General features: G+C 33.2%; 1 protein-coding gene across 2 annotated transcripts; it reads right to left on the reverse strand.

Annotated features, from left to right (window-relative positions):
- Positions 1–14,057: 14,057 nt before the first annotated feature.
- LOC126667447 (14-3-3-like protein D) lies at positions 14,058–17,860 on the reverse strand. 2 transcript variants are annotated; one of them, XM_050360422.2, is made up of 7 exons: positions 17,663–17,860; positions 17,279–17,585; positions 17,104–17,191; positions 15,666–15,775; positions 15,427–15,575; positions 14,440–14,489; positions 14,058–14,341 (listed from the first exon to the last, which is right to left on the reverse strand). In XM_050360422.2, exons 1-7 carry the CDS (start codon positions 17,733–17,735, stop codon positions 14,339–14,341), a joined length of 780 nt encoding a protein of 259 aa, XP_050216379.1. In that variant the 5' UTR covers positions 17,736–17,860; the 3' UTR covers positions 14,058–14,338. The 2 variants fall into 2 exon arrangements, with proteins under 2 accessions (XP_050216379.1, XP_050216378.1); XM_050360421.2 differs by having other exon boundaries at positions 14,440–14,492.
- Between the last annotated feature and the right edge of the window lie 1,835 nt (positions 17,861–19,695).

Below are 19,695 nucleotides of genomic sequence, written 5' to 3' on the forward strand. Positions count from 1 at the left end.
TAATAATTTGAATTTTAAATTTTATTAGTAAAGAAGAATTTTCACGGGATTAAGAATTTAGACCAAGGAATGTCTATTTTAATTATCAGGAATTAATAAGTTAAATTGGAAATTTAACTTGGTTAAGAGCGGAATTAACGGACTAAAGAAAAATTAGAAATAAGAAAAATTAAAATAAAATAAATTAAGGTTCCGAGCTAATTTTTATTATATCAAGACCCGTTATTTATTATTAAGAAAGCATCGTCAAAGTTTCGATTAATTACGAAATTATTTTGGATCAAAGTGTAAGAAAAGTTAGAGTTGGAGTTAATTTAAAGCGTTGTGTATTTTAAAGCACTTACATGTGCTTTTAGCCCACTAGGGCTTGCCTATAAATAAGAGCCTCCACTCACTACATCTTCATTTTTAAGATAGCAAAAAAGATTAGAAATCCTAGCTCCTTCTCTCATTTTTGCCATGCCCTATGATTTATCACCATCAACTCATTGTTTTTCTTGGAGCGACAAGAACGACAATATTCCTACATCTGTTTTTGATGATTCAAGCTCGGTTAGAGAGCTAACTCACACACCTTCAATTGTGAGTTATGATGAGTTTTAGAGTAGATAATTTTCTGGTTTGATGTTTGAGCTGAATTTGTATCTCGTTTGGTGGTCGTTTATAGAGTTTTCTTATCGGAAATTTATTGGGTATGGTGTGAGCACGCCGGGATAGGTCCCTACAAGTTTGGTTCTGATATGAGGAGCAAAACCAGGGCTTTTTGTGGTGCGGGCGGAAGCCCCGTTTAAGGACTGCTTGTGCAGCCCCTAAACCAGCCTGGGGAAGTGAATTCTGGGCTAATTTCTGACATCTTCAAGTGCTATTTTCAGTTCGAGTTCAATCAAAAGTTGTAGACGTTGTTCCAAACTATATGAATGTCAATTTTATTTAGTATTTGGACTATTTTATGTTAGTGTTTTGATAGGCCAAAGTTGGCTCGAAAACAGTTTTGAAAAAGTCGATTTTTAACTAGAAGTTTTATTAGCTCGATAATTTATCGGTTAATCGGATAACATTTTAAGATAAAGTTAAATATAATAATAGGAAAATTTATTTAATAAATTAATTATCGTATTAACTCGATAATTAATTTATTTTAGCTAATTTGGATAGCTAATTAAATAACATTCGAAAAATATTATTAAACGAACGAAATTGTTAAGTTAAAAATTATCGATCGGAGTTCAAGGAGCGTTATAGAGTTGTTTTACGTGTTATGTTTTGGATAGCAAGTTGTGAGTCTGCTATTTATTTTTATATATTATTGTTATCAGTTGTTACTTTGTGTGGGGGGTTCATTGAATGCATTACATATATTATAGCTTAGGTGGTTTGTTTATTGCATAATAATTGTTTATTATATGTGATTTATAATTTGATGATCAGACTGTTAGTGATATGCACTAGGTCAATCATGTTTGACCATGTATTGACTTTATCGTTTTGTTATTTATTGATTAGTAGTTTTTATCATTTTATATTATGATTAAAATATTTGAATGGTTAATTCTTTATAAGGTCATCAAGTATGTGACTTGATAGTAGAACCCTTAGGTTTTACAAAAGAATTATATTCCATCTATCCCTAATCTTAATAGTACATTGAGACTAGCATGATGTTAACTGATGATTATGTTTTACTAATCATGTATATGAGATATAAAGTCAAATCATAGGTGCTATTTGAGAAATAAGGCACTGGATGACCCACCGTGAGAATACTACATAGATAACTGTCATATGTAACTCTCATTACAGTTCTAATAGTATAATACTTTGACCTTGAAATCATCATGGATTTCTACATAGCTATTTCATGTTTTGATACAGTCTTACATTATCTTTAACAGGATAGTGGAATAGATTGTCATTGGATATGAAAGTAACTATATGAGAAATTTGAGTGACTGAGAAGGAATTTGTCCCTCATTTATTTGAGTAAGATATCTATGGGCCCCTTGAATAGACTGAAGGAAATGCATGGCCATGCTAAATGAATTGATAAATAGTTATCATTTTCAGTCTACTTAGAATCAGGAAACTAATGATTGAATATTATAAGGATGATAGGACTATGCTTTATATTCAATAAGGATATCGAGAGACAAAAGGATTAAAATTTATTGTAAATGGTTAAATCGGGTTATCGATATTCGTATAATTTGGGTAGTCATAATGTCTTGCTAGACGCCACTTATGACTTATGGGCTGAAATAGAGATTTCGGGTCTACTGTCAACGTTATATGAACCTACAGGGTTGCACAATAAGAACAGGCCCAAAAACGTTATGGGTTGTATAAGCCCAATGAAATTAAGTGATTAATAAATTAATATATATATATATATATATATATATATATATATATATATATATATATATATATATATATATATATATATATATATATATATATATATATATATATATATATTAATTGAAATCCGAAATTTAAGGATAATTGTTTTCCTTAAGGTATTATCTTTTGAAGATAATAATAATAATAATTAATATATATGTGTAATTATCAAAAAAGAGTTTTTGATAGACATGAACTCAAAAGAGTTATCAAAAACGTAGTGTTTGCATATGATTGCAAAACACGTTTTTGAGTAACCCTGGATGTCCTATTTTCCTATAAATAGACTCTTAAGGCTAGGGTTTTGAGTTATGTGTTTTTCGAAATAAACACAAGACACAATCACTAAATAATTCGAATTGTTTTGTGAAGCAATAGTGCTAGCACACAAGCACTAGTTTTTGCTAAAGGTCTGTTTGTGTGGATACTCGTAGAGGACACAAGCACTAGTTTTTGCTAAAGGTCTATCTCGGGACCGTACCACTTGGGTTGGTTTGATTATAGATAATACAAATAGAACAAGATATATATTAGCAATAGTATAAGTAGTTTTGGAGGAAAGTTCAGTCCGTTTACATTATGATTAAGATTAGAGTTTCGATCGGACCTAATATTGTTGTTGGCTTTGATATATGTTTATGCGATTTATATTTGTAATATCTTAAGTAAATGCAAACTCACTCAGTGTCGAATGACCTCTCCACAGTGTTTTGTTTTAGGTTTGCTTGATGTTATGTGGTCGAGCTTCCATTCTATTTTCCTGAAGTCTCGGGTCAAAGAATTCGTGGAAAGCTTTGTTCCTCTGTAGAGCTGCAGTAGTTGTCAGTAGTGAACAAGTTATGTATCGACGGTTTTCATGTATACTCTTTGTTACATTATTTTATAGAAATAAAGTTGATTTGAAAACTACACTTTATAGCCGTTTGATTATTTCACCAATTGCCTATGTTGGAATTGGTTAAGTGTATTGGATTGTATGTTTAGACAAGGCATGCTTTATTGTATTCGTGGATTTAAAGAGGTAGAAGAACTTACCAAGTTACACAGTTAAAGGTCTGGAAAACTTATGAAGTTAGAGGTTTAAAATTCAATTAAAGTTATTTGTTTAAACGGTTTTAATAGCATAACTGTCCCTAGCCTAAAATAGAAATGCATTATTTCCACGACATGAGTAGAATGCATCACTACATACACATTAAATGGAAAGAATAAATGAATGAATTCATACATTAGTAGAACATGCATCATGCACATTTGGATGAGACAAGAGGTGAGTTGTGGCAACTCTTTGGGGATGAGAGACGTAATCACACTAGTGCACAATTACGCTAATCTTTAAAGGATTCGAATGTGATTTTTGTAAAGAGTCATTTTCTTTGAGTTTCAAAGATAATTAAATTATTTTAAAGAAATTTGTTTTAAGTGTAAGTAAACCTAGACCAAAACTTTGTAACGTAGGTGAAATGCTCAAGATCAAGCTGTAAGCAATTCTCGAAGGCACAACGAATGTGTATTAGAATGCGAAGTAAAGATTTTATATTTTGAATGTACGAAACTAACCGTAGTTTAATGAACTATAATGCGAGTAGAATAGTAAGGCGTATCTGTATAGCGATGTATATACGATTAAGCGATCAGCTAGGATGTTCCTATCTTTTAACGAGGACATCATAATAGACGACAGTAGACGTGTACAAGATGATAACAAAACCTAGTAATCGATTTATAGACCACGGTATTAGAAATATGAAGCTATTTTCGATAGATTAATGAAGTGAAATTTTCAGCGATATCGAAGACTCGTCAAATTTATTAAAACTAAGATAAATTTTGATTGAACCGTTGGATCGATTTGAGATTGGAGTATGTTATTCCTAAGACGGTTATTCAGGAATTAACCGTCGCAATCGTCAAACAAAGAGCTAGATGATAGTTTTCCATAAAAAGTGCAGAGAAGGGATTTATATGTCTAGAAATGGCCAGTCTAGTAGACAAACTGCAGGAGTATAAGGTACACAAGGACTATCAACATAGGATACGTATAGATATGTATGGTGGGAAGTACACGATCAATAAAATTAACGGACTGATTGCATGAGTGGTGTGGGGTACGTTAAGGATTTGAAAATTTTTATGGCATGATTTGCGATTATGACTTTTGACCAGCAGATTAAGAAATAGGTATATGTATAAGGAATGTATATGGAGTGTCAAGCCACAAGCCTGGAATTTGGAGTGAAAGGTATAGTACGGTGGCTATGAAAGATGGCCAATGACTCTTAAAGGAGGACGTGAACACTGCATATGAAAGGTTAGCACGCATTTCATAATGGAAAATATACTAGATATATAAAGTTTAAGAGTTGTGTATATTAGGAATGATGAAGGAGTCAACGTAAGCTAGCGTTTGAGATATATCACATTTTAAAGACGGAGGTATCCGGATAAGAACTTTATGATGAGGATAAGAGGGGGAAACGACTTAATGCAAGCAAAGAAAGGAAGCAGACAGTGTATAATGCATATAAAGATGCGATGGAACTCGACGTGATCTTGAAATTCCCATCCCATTGTCCTTGCTCATTTGTCAAGTTAATTTTTGCTAGATTATCCCGGTGGACTCAAGATCTTGAAATTTCCTTCTCTGTAAATCCATCATCCTTGTAAATTCTTACAGTTTCCAGATTGCCAATTCTCCATTTAGTGCATGCTTCCAAAATGCCCCTCTCCCAAATAGTGCTTTTCTAGCTATATGATGCCATTCTTGGCACACTAGCCTCCATAAAGCTACTCATCTTAAAGATATCAGGTTGAGTTAGTATTCTCCAATCTTGCTTCGCCAAAAGACTTCTGCTAAAGCCTTTAAATTCCCTAGATCCCATGCCACGAAGGCCTTGCACAAATCACTCAATTTAGGCTAAATATATTCTCCTCTCTCATCAGTGGTCCCATCTAGACTTGTTACACAATTTTTCAATGTCAGAAATTACAGACTTTAAGTCTGAAACAATTCATATAAAATGCCCTGTACGGTTCCAAAGCAACCACTCTTAAAGCAACTAACAATCAACTAATATGCTATAACGAGCTATTTAAAAACTAAAAGTTAATAGATACAAATTAAAGCATACAATATTTTTAGTGTTTATAATATTTGAATAATAATATCATATTATTATCAAAAAATATAAATAAAAAATGTCGTTATATTGTCTAAATTTGTAATGACGTTACAAGAAATTATTCGACATATAGTCTTGATATAATTAGAAAATTACAAATAACGTTTAGCATTATTTTACATGTTTTGTTTATTAAATTTGTACACCCTACATCTGCTATATCATGTTGTTCTTATCTAAGAATTTTAAATTTTTTAAACTCATCCCTGATTCTAGGGTTTCCTAAGAATTAGGGTTTAAGCATTATCTAGCTCTCCCGTATCTGTGGAGTTCTCTCTCCTATTCTAGGATTTCCTAAGAATTAGGGTTTTTTCTTCTTTGCTGAAGTTTTTTTCTCGGATTTTCTGAGTCTGCTACGTCTGAGTACGTTTTAGTAGTTACAATCTGTTCTTTGTTTTGGCATTGGGAGGGAGATGGGAGATGGTTTAGTGGAAGCCTGTGCTCAGCTTCGACTAACGGATGAAGAGCAAACAGCCATAAATCTAGAAGATGTGGTTGATGGTGTTATTAAAGAGAAGTCAGAGTTGTGTGTGGTGGGGAAACTCCTAACGACGAAACCCTATAATCTGAACCATATGAAAAATGCCCTTGCAAGTGCGTGGCGGCTGGCGAAGGGATTTGATCTCAGAGACGTAGGAGATAACCTTTTTATTTGCGAGTTCTATGCAAAGTTGGATAAGGCGAGAATTCTTAGAGAAGGTCCTTGGCACTTCGACAAAAATTTGATTTTATTGGAACCACTACAGGGTAATATGCAACCAAACAATCTCTTACTGACAGGTTGTCCGGTGTGGGTTCGCATATATGATTTACCACTTAACTGTAGGGGGAAGGCTGCAGTGGGAAAGATTGGAGCGAAAATAGGACGGATTGTGGAACATAATGAGGATGAAGGGAAGGACTGGAGTCGGTATAGCAGAATTCGAATTTCTATTGATACTACCAAACCCCTGATGAGAGGTATGAAAGTCATTAATCCGCTTGGGGAACACTGCTGGATTGAGTTCAAATATGAGCGGATACAAAATTTTTGCTATTGGTGTGGTATGCTTGATCACATGGAGGCGGAGTGTGAGATTAAACCAGAACAAACGGAGGTGTCGGAATGGCCGTATGGACCCAAGCTGCGCGCTACACCTCGTAGAAGGAAGCTGATGGGGAGTAGAACAACTTTAGAAGCTAGGAACAGATATCAGGATGGTCAGCCGAATGTATCTTCTTCTAATGAAAATTTGAGGGGGACGCCCAGACGCAACCTGAATTTTAATGATGAAAGAGTAGATGAGGAGAGGGCTGTAACTGATGAACCAGTTCAAAAGAGAGGTACGGCTGATGTGCATGGGACTGTTGGTAGCAATGAGGCCCATGCAGATGTGGTGGTTTTAAATGGTGAACTGGAGGGATTTGTTGAGGTGAATATTAGTGAGGGCCTCGTGGATATGACTATGGGGAAGAAGATTCATAATAGTAAGATCCAAAAGGATACCCATGTGAGCAGTAATGGGAAGAAGAAGACCTGGAACCGAAGTAAATCAGGTCGAAAGGGGGAGAAGGAGGGTACAAGTGTTGTAGGGAAAATGATTTCTACCAAACGGAATCATTCTTCGACTCAGGATGCTGAAGATTCGCTTAATTTTTTCTCTAAAAGAGTCAGAGATGGATTATCGAATCAGTTTGGGAGTATTGAGATATCGGCGGAGACTGCTGAGCAGTCTCGCCGGATGCAATGAAAATCCTAAGTTGGAACCTCCAAGGTATGGGGAATCCTTGGACGGTGCGCGCGCTCAAATTTATTATTCAAACTAATTCCCCAAACATATTTTTTCTGATGGAAACTAAACTCTTCCGACGAGAGTTTGAGACTATTGTAAATATTTTGGATCGTATAACTCTTTTATCATTGACTCGAATGGTAGAAGAGGGGGACTGGCGTTATTTTGGAACAAAAACTTAGATGTGATTATTAATGATTTTTCTGCTAATCATATTGAGTTTATGGCTACGGATATGGAGCTGGATGTGAAATGGAAGGGATTGGGTATTTATGGTTGGCCAGAGGGGAATAACAAACATCTTACGTGTGAGTTAATGAAGCGATTATGTGAAAACAGTAGTGGACCGACTTTATTGTTTGGAGACTTTAATATTTTCTTGTACAATCATGAGAAGCAGGGGGGTCGTATTAGAGATCAAAGGGAGTTGCTTGAGTTTCGGTGTACGATCGATGATTGTGGTGTAACGGATTTGGGCTATGAGGGAAACCCTTTCACCTGGACGAATAGGAGAGATGGCGAGCAGCTCATCCAGGCGAGGTTGGACAGATTTCTTGCTAACTCCCAATGGCAGGATACTTATATTGATTGGCAAGTTAGCCATTTAGTCAGGATCCAATCGGACCACTGTCCAATCATGATATGCACCAAAACTGAAGGTCCAAAATCTGCGGCAAGAGTTTTTCAGTTTGAACCATTCTGGATGCGGCAAGAGGGCTTTGATGAATGCGTGATGCAGGCTTGGGGGAGTCAGGATTTATATGAAGGCAATGTCATGGAAAAAATTAGAGCTTGTGGGTCTAATTTGAAAGAATGGGCGTTTCATAATATTGGCAGCCTGAGGAAAAGCATTAAAGAGAAAGCTGAGAAGTTAAAAAAGGCCCAAATGGACAGAGATCAGTCACAAAACGGAGCTGTTGTGGTAATTCAGGCAGAAATGAATGAATTATTACTCCGTGAAGAGATGATGTGGAAACAACGATCAAGAGCGGATTGGTTACGAAGCGGCGATAGAAACACAAAATTTTTTCACCAAAAGGCATCAAACCGAAGGAAGAATAATTTGATTTTCCGAATCAAAGACGATGCGGACTGTTGGCAGGTTGGTGAAGGTGTGAAACGGGTGGCTATCAAGTACTTTCAGCAGCTTTTTAGTACTTCAAACCCGTCTAACCAGGATGACGTGTTAGCGTGTATAAATTCGTCAATTTCTGATGTGCAGGCAGCAGCTATTAATCGGCCTTTTTGTGTTGAGGAGATTACCCAAGTTCTTAAGCAGATGAGTCCGTGTAAAGCCCCGGGGCCGGATGGTATGTCTGCTTTGTTTTATAGCGCCTAAACGTCGTGGGTAATGATGTGGTTAAGTGCGTGAAAAAATTCTTCGTGGATGGTGTTATGCCTGCAAGTATGAATCATACCAATATCATGTTAATTCCTAAAGTTGCCAAACCGGTAGCTATGAAAGACTTCCGACCGATTAGTTTGTGTAACGTGGTTTATAAACTCATTTCGAAGACTCTAGCCAATAGAATGAAGCGGGTTCTCTCAACGGTCATTCACGAATCGCAAAGCGCGTTTGTTCTAGGTCGGCTTATAACAGATAATGCTTTAGTGGCTTTCGAAATGTTTCATTCGATGGCCAAAAGATCGAGAAGCAAGCGGGGTACTATGGCACTTAAGCTTGACATGAGCAAAGCGTATGATAGAGTGGAGTGGTCTTTTGTTGAGGGTGTTATGAGGAAAATGAGATTTCCTGATCATTTTATTATGTTAATTATGGCTTGTGTTACATCAGTTTCGTTCTCAGTTATGGTCAATGGGCAACCTCATGGGAAGTTTTTTCCCAAAAGGGGCTTGCGGCAGGGAGACCCGCTCTCCCCATATTTATTCCTGTTGTGTACTGAGGGTTTTTTGGCTTTGCTAAGGAAGGGTGTGGAGAATGGGAGGCTGAAAGGAGGTAAGGTTTGCAGAGGGGGTCCGAACATCAATCACTTATTCTTTGCAGACGACAGCATTCTTTTTGCTAAAGCTAACGTTCGTGAAAGCGAGTACATAAAGGATGTGATCAGACGCTATGAAAGGGCTTCAGGACAGATGGTAAATTTCGAAAAGTCCGAATTGATGTTCAGTACGGGTACGCAGCGTCACACTCGTGATAATATTGGTAATATTCTTGAGGTGAGGGAGGTTGGGCATTTCCAGAAGTATCTAGGCATGCCTACTCTGATAGGTAGATCTAGAAAGCCGATTTTTACCTTTCTTCGTGACAGAGTTCATAAAAGGATGGAAGGGTGGAAAGAAAAGTTTCTATCCAAAGCCGGGAGAGAAGTTTTGATTAAGTCAATAGTTCAATCTATCCCTACCTATATAATGAGTTGCTTCGCTCTTCCTATATCGTTCTGTAATGAGATGCAAAGCTCAACTGCGAGATTTTATTGGAGCGGGACGGAGGATAAGCGGAAGATCCCTTGGGTTAGTTGGGATACAATCTGTAAATCCAAAAAGAATGGAGGGTTAGGGTTCAGGAATTTGCGAGCGTTCAATTTGCAGATACCCATTAGCAACCGTTTGCCGCCGGACAAACTGTTCTGGCCTCACAGCAGACTGGGTTTGTTTACAGTTAAGTCCGCTTATTATGTAGCTGTAAATATGGATAAAAAGGATGAAGCTGGGCCTTCAAATGGGAATGGGAATGCTGATTTATGGAAAAAGATCTGGCGTGTTTCTATTCCCCCTAATGTCAAACATTTCTTATGGAGGATTACTCACAACGTACTACCCTGCAATTCGAACCTGGCAAAGAAAAAGATAGAGGTGGAGTTGATTTGTCTGAGATGCCATAGTGAAGAAGAAACAGCACTTCATTGCTTAAAGGAGTGTGAAGCTATACGGGGTTTGTGGCTTTTGTCTCCCCTTAATTTGCGAGTTGATAATTTCTTGTGCAGGTCTATTCCGAAGTGGCTGTCAATAATGTTTAGCTCGCTGAAGAGTGAGGAGCTGCAGCTTTTTATTATGTCATTATGGGTGCTTTGGAACGACCGAAATAATATTGTCTTTGATAATCAGCGAATTCCAATAAGGATGTTGTTTAACAATATACCTTCGCTGCTCTCGTCAAGCAATATAGCTGAGCGCAGAGTTTCACCAAAGGCTGTGGTAGATCCGCGATGGACTCCTCCGTTATCTTCTGGTCTGAAAATCAACTCGGATGCAGCTGTGTCAGTGGAGAAAAGGTTATCGGTTTTGAGCGCAGTTTGTAGAAATTCCACAGGTGCTGTTGTTCGGTGGGGGGTTTCTGTTTTACATGGATGTATAAATGCTGAAATTGCTGAAGTTAAAGCTGTCAATTTTGGTTTGCTTATAGCCAGAGATCTGAATGCCGAAATGGTGATGTGTGAGATGGATGCTTTAAATGTTGTTAACAGACTTCGAAATCCCGGAGAGGCTGCTGATTATTTGCAGATTTTGGTGGATGATTGTCTTGCTTTATGTGAAGATAGGAATGTGAGTTTTCACTTTGTGAGTCGTAATGGCAATCAAGTGGCTCATGCGTTAGCCAAATGGGGTATTTTCTTTGGTAAAGATTGCGTCTTAGACGGAAATGTTCCTTTTCCAGTCAACGAACTTGTAACCGTTATTAATTATTAATAAAGCGCAATATTGATTCTAAAAAAAAAAACTCATCCCTGATTTCTTTTGTATTATGCAAATAAAAACAAATATCAATAGTCATATATTATAAAAAAAAAATTAAATTAGAATATAGATTAAACATTTTTGTAAATTAATAAAAAACAATTGTTAGAAAATTGTAGTTGTAAAAACTGAATTTCCAATAAAAAAAAAAGCTACCAAAATAGAAGTAAAATACAATAAGCTCAAACAACAATTAATGAACAACAAATAAGTTACCAATGAACCACCATAATCAACAATTAACAACTAATAATCAACTAAAGAGCAACTAATGAGCTACTAATTTGCTACTAAAAAATAAACAAAGATAATGAACAGCTAAATTCAACCAACAATCAACGATAACTAAAAAATACAGTTTAAGATATTATAATGAAAGATATCATGGAATTTCAATTTCCTAGAATGTGTAATCTCTAATTTTTGGACTTTTCTTTCTATTGTCTTTCAAAAAAAGTTGATATGTTATAGAGATTTAGAGAAATTCGGATGTATATTCAGAGAATCAAAGTAAGTTCAAAAAGTCTCTTTATCTTAGATATTTTATTGAACATGTTAAATTTATTATAAAAAAATTATTTTCATTCATTATAAATAAATATCTCTTATAATTCTTTTATTAATTTTAATTTTAATAAAATCGAAGTTTAAATTTATAATGTCAAAATTTTGTTTGTTTAGAGACTGCAACTTTTGTGCATCTTGATCAAGCATGTGTTGCTTCGTTAAAATTGTCTAGTAACAATGACTCACACCAACGAGTTATAACTCAAATGGTATAAATATTGATCATCACTTGTTATAGTCGTGAGTTTAATTTTTTCCACAAGCACTCCCCTTCTCTAATTATAAATTAATGATTCATAAAATTTAATATATTTTATTTTTATAATTATGTAAAATTTGTTATATTTATTTTAAATTATATTAAAGTTTAATTTTCTTGAATGAATTTTAAAATGCGTAGAATCTTTTAATTATACTAAAATATTTTTAATATGCTAAAGTAAACTAATTGAATATATAAAAATTATTCTGATAAAATATATGCTTTAGTTTTTTTAATTATGGAGGAAGAGCATTTGTGGGAGAAAGTGAATCCACAACTTTATCATAATGATGTTTTAATTAAGAAAATAATTTCAAATAATTTTTTTTAATCGTTCAAAATTAATTTTTGATCATTATTTACGAATTTTAACTCATAATTTATATAAAATAAATTTATTATAAAATAACAAAAAAATCAGACATTTTGTAAGATAAATCAACAAATCTATTTATTGCATGAAAACATTGTCAATTGTTTTTCGAAAAATATTCTATTGATTTAAATATTATAACATATTGCCATTTGGATTAAAATTAGAGACACCAAAAATGAGGGGGATGTTTACGTATTTACTTCAAAAATTGAAAATAATTGTTTTTTAACCTTAAAATGGAAAAGTTGTAGAAAATACTCTAAGATTTTTTTTTCAAATTTATGTTTTTACTCTCAGTTTTAAAATAATTATGATTTTACTCTGTTATCATGTAGTTATCATCACATTATAATCTCGTTATCATAATTGTTTTTCATACAGGTATCGTATTATTATACTATTACCATAACCTTATCATTTTATATCATAGCACCTTATCACTCTATTATCTTCATATTATCATCTCGTTATCATAATTTTTCTGTAATTTTTTTTCATGTAAGTATCATATTATCATGCTGTTATCATAATCTTATCATTATATTATCATAAAAACCTTATCACACTAATATCATAATATTTCATAGTATTATCATTATCGTACATTATATTATCACAACTTTATCATAATCATATAATGTTATGATAACGATATTAATAATACAGTGGTATTCATATGATAATCAGCCACCGTTTTTAATAATAAAAAATCAATTTTCTCAGCAGTGTTATAATATTTACATAATAATGAAGCGATGATACTCATATGATAATCAGAAGCTGTTTCTTTTGCAGAAAATCGATTTTTGTCTATAAAATTATTTTCAATGCATATTTTTAGATCTAAAAATGAAAAAAATTCAAAAGTAATTTATTTAGATATGAAAGTTAAAACAAATCGTATTAATCACCACGAGTTGATGAAAAATCGCTAAAATCAAATATGAAAAACGGCTGAGCGATAGTGGAGATATGAAGGAACGACGACGGAACGATGAAGGAACGACGAAGAAGAAAAGAAAAAGAAAATGAGGAAGGAAAGAAGAAACAAAGAAGAAAAAAGTTGACGAAAAAAGAGAGAAAGAAAAAAAAATATGAAAAAATGATAGTTGTCACCTGATAAGAGTAAAAAAATATATTTAGAATAAAATTAAGGGTTAATGTCAAAAAAAATCACGAACTTTACATGTTTTCTCATTTTAATCACGTAGTTTAAAATTTCTCATTTTCATGCAGGGAACTACCACTTTTTCTCAAATTCATGCACGGTGCTGAGGTGACACTCATCTATTGGTGTAAAATGACCTCCACCTCAGCGAATTACACCAATGGAGCTGTGACACCTCAGCATCGTGCATGAATTTGAGAAAAAGTGGTAGTTTGTACATGAAAATGAGAAAATTTAAACTGCGTGATTAAAATGAGAAAACGTATAAAGTTGGTGAATTTTTATGACATTAACCCTAAAATTAATAAAAAAATAGGAATAATTATAATATAAACATATTTTAAAATAAAAAAAAATAAAAACATTAAAGTGGTATTTTTTTTCTTTATTGAAATAGGAAATCAATTTTATTTTTTTTAGAATAAGAAATCAAATTATTTTTAAAAATAAAATATTTATCCTAATTTTCTCAAAATGAGGTGGACTAGCCTTGTTGATATTGTAAATTTGTAACATAGTAATAGTCTAAAATTGCAATGCCAACATTAAAAAAAGAGTAAATATGAAAAACATTTATTTGAAGCGTAAACTGGAATGATGTGGACTAAAATAAGTATATGTGTAGAAGACCCGATAATTAAAAGTCACGTCGATTTTCAAAATTTAGAGGTACAACTGTAATTTTGATCTAGATGGTTGATCATAAATAACTAAAAAAGTATTTAGAGTAAAGGCTTCTTTGGAGAAACCAAGAATCATGAATACATATTTTCCTGCTAATGTATGCAGCAGACAACAAGGTACAGCAGAAGACAAGAAACTGTCAAAATCCTCTCAAACAACAAGAAAACAAAGGTGAGGGGAAATCATCTTCTCCCTTCCACACATTTTACAGCTACAAGATTTCCATCATCTTCACTGCAAAAACATTACGAGAAAAAGAAAAACATGTTTATATATTTAACAATCTAAAATAATGGTCCGTAAGCATAGGCAATAGGCGAATGACGACCAACCTCTGCATCTTTTTCTCCGCCAGCTATGCGGGAGGTTTCCATTTTCTGGTCTTCTGCCCCAAAAAATAAAGACAATTAATGGCATTTATAGGACTAATCTCTTTCATGCACTTGACAATGAAAATAAAACAAGAGAAGAATCATTCCGGTCTACAAAATGTCGCAAAATTAGATAGATCAAATTTAACCAATTATGGTCAAGTGGATCCAATATTTTTAAAAATCAGATCAAATAGATTAAAATGATCCAAATTGAGATGGAATAATAAGAAAACTTGGATCCATTTAACCTAGAACTATAACTTTTCGGTCTATTTGACCTTAATGAATGAAAATAGACCTAATTGATCCTGTCACACGAGTTTGTAAATCAAAATACCCTTCTCCCAAAATAAAACAGATAGTAAAGGGGAGAACCATTTCATTTAAAAATAATAAAAAACTATTCATAACAACCCCAATCAAATCAGCTAGCTCTTCTAATGCAATAACATAAGCTCAAATCATAGAATTAAGGACAAAAAGAAAGGCAGCGTACTATATAAAATTCATAAATTATGAGCAAAAAACGTTCAAAAATACACTCCCGCATGTCCCATAAAGATGGAAAAGCTGCACTTTTAGAAGGATTAAGTAAGTAGCTAATTATAGACAAGTTACTATAATGTTTCTAAAATATCGTTTTAAATTGTTTGAAATGAATCATTATTGATTAATAATTTATAAACCAAAACTACTATAATGGTGTTCTAATAAATTTTCTGATAACTAACATCAAAAGTAGTCACGTATCACGTTTTCTATTTTTATGGGACATCAAAAGTAGCAACTTTTTCTATTCTTATAAGACAGGGGGAATATTTAAGTTCCATTTCATGGCTGGTCTGATTGTATAATAAAAAGGTGAGATAAGACTAGGTTCTATACTTAATCGAATAAGCTGTAGATAATGTCACAAACTGCAGAGACGGATATGAACGGAAATACCTCCATCCTCTGGAATGTCAGAAGTCCATAAAGTTAGGTTATCCCTCAATAGTTGCATGATCAAAGTGCTATCCTTGTAAGATTCTTCACTAAGAGTGTCCAGCTCTGAAATAGCTTCATCAAAAGCTTGCTTTGCCAGGTGGCAGGCCCTGACAGGCAATCAACATAAGGTAAACATTTGTATGCATGATAGTTATCAAACCGAAGGCAAATAGATTAAGTTAGTTATCTTTACATACCTTTCAGGCGAGTTCATAATCTCATAATAGAAGACTGAAAAATTAAGAGCCAAACCCAATCGAATGGGATGAGTGGAAGGTAAATCACTCTCTGCAGCGGTTGAAGCACTCTGCAAAAGACAAAAGAAAACATTATAGGAAATGTGAGCTATAAAATTGTTAAGAAAATGAAACAGAAAACTGATAAGTCGCAATTTCTTCTCCTTCCACAACAAAACAAAGAAAGGCCACATAAACTATATTTCGATTTGCAATTTGAATTTCTTTCCTTTATTTCTTTCTGTCATTTATGTAATTGATGTACGATTGATTTTCTTTTGATAATATTCCTTCAGTCAGACAGTGAAATTAAGAATCGAAAGTCAAGAATCAAAGGACAGACTAAGAATGCGAAAAATGGATTGAAAAAATAAAAGGACCTAACGGAAGGACAAAAACCATATCTACCATAATATTCCAATCTAGCTCATCTTCCCAAAGGCGCAATTTACATTATCAAACATCAAGTATCTACTTACATACGACATGATAATGCATGCTTTTTAAATGAGAAGCTAAATCTCACAGCACATGGTATTAGTAATTTCATAATCATTAGGAAAACACATAGAAAATATCATAGTCCTAGTGCACAATGAGCATACAGCATAAAGACAATAGCACAATCTCCATTTCTACTAACCCAAAAGTGGATTCAAGTGATGTTCTAGTTATGTCGGATAAATAAAAGGCTTAATTGCTTCAAAAATCATGAACTTCAACATGTTTTGCAATTTGAATACGAACTTTTAATTTTGGCAATTTAATACATGAACTATCATCTTTTGCAATTCCAAATACTGAGCGATTTTCCGTCAAAACAATGCTGATGTGAACACCGAAATAAACATTGTTCAGGCGTCCACATCAGCACTTTTTAAACAGAAAATTGCTCGGAGTTTAAAATTGCAAAAATTGAAAAGTTGGTGTCCAATATTGCCAAAATTGGAAGTTCGTATTAAAATTGCAAAACACGCTAACATTCGTGATTTTTTACACAGTTTAGCCTAAATAAAATGAATGTTCATATGAACTGAAAAAAAAAATAGTACTCCATAGTTTTATCAAGTAGAATCAGTTACCAGATATGAGATAACAAATCTATCAAATGATTCCTAGTCAAAATTATTGATTTAGTAAAAAAGAAGAGCTTAAACTGGTATGCTAATAAGGAAACCTCATCCATGTTATATCCATGCATCACGAAAAGTTAGGTAGAACGGACACTTCATTCAATCAATGTGTCCTATTTCAAAAACGTTTCGGACACGAAACTTCATTTTTACATAGAAACCTTAAAATAACATTGTTTTGCAGTGTCCGTGTCCAAGTGTCCTATTTTTTCCGTGTGCATATCCGTGCTACGTACAGAAAAGCTAGAAACAACTGATAGATATACCTCATATGCCTTAAGTGACTGATCAGCTGCCTCTTTCTTCTCATTACCACTCTTAAACTCTGCTAAATACCTATAATAATCACCCTTCCTGAGCACACAATCAAAAACAAAAAACCAAACTCATCAAAAAAATCAAATCCACAACTTAAAAAAAAAAACAAATCAAATGACTCACATCTTATAATAAAAGACATTAGATTCACCAGCAGTACTAGAAGGTATAAGATGGTCATCAATAACAGCCATAATATCACTACAAATACCCGACAACTCCGACTCGACTTTTTGTCTATACTCTTTAATCCTTTTCACATTCGTTTCGTTCCCTTTCGACTCTTCCTTCTGCTCAATCGACGACAAGATCCGCCACGAAGCTCTTCGGGAACCCACCACATTCTTGAATCCCACGGACAGTAAGTTCCTCTCCTCCACTGTCAATTCCACATCCAGTTTCGCTACGTTCTTCATCGACTCCACCATTTCTACATTAACGTCGTCAATTTAAGTAATTTCAAGAAGAATGTGTTCAATCAAAAAAAAATAAGGCATTAGATCTAACCGTCATAGCGCTCGGCTTGCTCTGCGAGCTTGGCCACGTAGACGAAGGTTTCACGATCTTTGGATGAATCCATGGCGGATCGGAAGAAAATCTGACTGTTTTTGGTTTCTCTGGCTAGTTTCTTTCTGCAACTAGAAGGGTAATTTTGTTGCTAGAACGAAATAAAGTGCAGGCCAGAAGATCAAGGGGAGACAATAATGCTTTTTGTTTTTTTACTGTTTTTTAATAGGAAAATAACTAAAAGTGCTTTATAGACACTTCAACTTTTTTTTTTTGGAAAAATATGACACTTTACCTTTTAAAAAAAAGGATTTATGTAAAAAAAAAATGGCTTAATTCCTTAAAAAAACCCCACCTTACACTTTTTTTTCGTTTATACCCTGATCTTGTAAAAACACCATTTGTACCCAATTTTGAGTTTTTATGTTTCATCTATACCCAAAAGCATTAAATTGTACTCTTTTCATTTGAAAAAGAGTTTAAAACAATCCTTCATTCTTAACTTATATAGTAATTAGATATTAATATTATTAATAGTACAAAAATATCATTTTAAAAAAAAATAGAAATAATAATAATTTTTTTAATTTTTTTCAAAAATATTTTCGAATTTTTTTTAATTTTTTTTAAAAAAAATTCCGAAAAAAATTAAAAATAATAATAATTTTTTTTTATTTTTGTATTATTTTATAAAATTAAAAAATTAATTAATTATTTGGATGTATTTGATAATTTTTTAAGTTTAAGGATTTATTTGTGTTTTTTAAAATAGTTTTAAACTCTTTTCCAAATGAAAAGAGTGCAATTTAATACTTTTGGGTAGGGATGAAACATAAAAACCCAAAATTGGGTACAAATGGTGTTTTTACAAGGTCAGGGTATAAATGAAGAAAAAGTGCAAGGTGGGGTTTTTTTTAAGGAATTAAGCCAAAAAAAATCACGAATTTTGCACGTTTTCTCATTTTAATCATATACTTTAAATTTTTTCTATTTTTATACACGAACTACCACTTTTTTTTTAAATTTATGCACGGTGATGAGGTGACACTCATTTATTGGTGTAAAATGACCTTCACCTCAGCAAATTACACCAATGGAGCCGTAACACCTCAGCATCGTACATGAATTTGAGAAAAAGTGTTAGTTCGCGCATGAAAATGAGAAAATTTAAACCGCGTGATTAAAATAAGAAAACGTATAAAGTTGGTGAATTTTTATGACATTACCCCTTAAAAAGATGCAGAAAGTCAAACGCTTGCCGAAAATTTCCGTTTTTGTTCAAACATTTAAAACGTCATAATGTCCAATATCATATTATATCATTTCAAAAATATCTCAACTCAAAAAAGAGTGTTGAGTTTTGATGTTGGATGAAAAATATTTTAAAATTTGGAATAGTAGAGTTTTTCACTACATGTGTGGACATAATAGGGATTTTCACTAAATGTTTTGTTTTTTTTATTATCTATACCTTTTATTTTATATTTGCCATATATGGCAAATAAGTGGCAGTTCACGTCAATGACACATAAACATCAGCCCTCTCCTTTTCGACTTGGAACATTTTTAAAACATTATAATGCTATTGCGAAGACGTTTTTTAATGTTTGGGAATAACAGAGATTTTCGCCAAATGTTTAGCGTTTTGGAGTCATTTCACCATTAAAAAATATTTGAATGTCAATATTTTTTTAAAAGAATAATTACTTAAACCTCCATAAAAAAAGGTTGGATTATTTAAGTTCTCCCATGTTAGTTCAAACTTAGCAATTTAGTGGTTTTATTGGAAATAGATTCACCAACTATCAGGGTTAGAAATGTCTATTCTACTGATTAAACGTTTTCACTCGCTTATGTATAAGACGTTGCTATCAGACCAAAAGTCCCGATTTTATGGATACAACTAAATCTTGTACTTGCATGGCTTATTAATTTTATTGATTTACAAATAAACCCCAAGTAGGTAAAATCATATTATATAGACAATAGACAAGCAACTCATCATAATCAAAACAATTGAAAAATACTAAAAA

The sequence above is a fragment of the Mercurialis annua genome, linkage group LG2, assembly GCF_937616625.2.
Source record: "Mercurialis annua linkage group LG2, ddMerAnnu1.2, whole genome shotgun sequence".
Taxonomy (NCBI): Eukaryota; Viridiplantae; Streptophyta; class Magnoliopsida; order Malpighiales; family Euphorbiaceae; genus Mercurialis; species Mercurialis annua.

Excerpts from the sequence above, each read along its gene's own strand:
- LOC126667447 (XM_050360421.2), bottom strand. The coding sequence starts at position 17,735 with ATGGATTCATCCAAAGATCGTGAAACCTTCGTCTACGTGGCCAAGCTC. Across the intron at positions 15,576-15,665 it reads ATTATGAACTCGCCTGAAAG|GGCCTGCCACCTGGCAAAGC; the intron begins GTATGTAAAGAT and ends ATTGCCTGTCAG. Across the intron at positions 14,493-15,426 it reads TGACATTCCAGAGGATGGAG|AAGACCAGAAAATGGAAACC; the intron begins GTATTTCCGTTC and ends TTTTTGGGGCAG.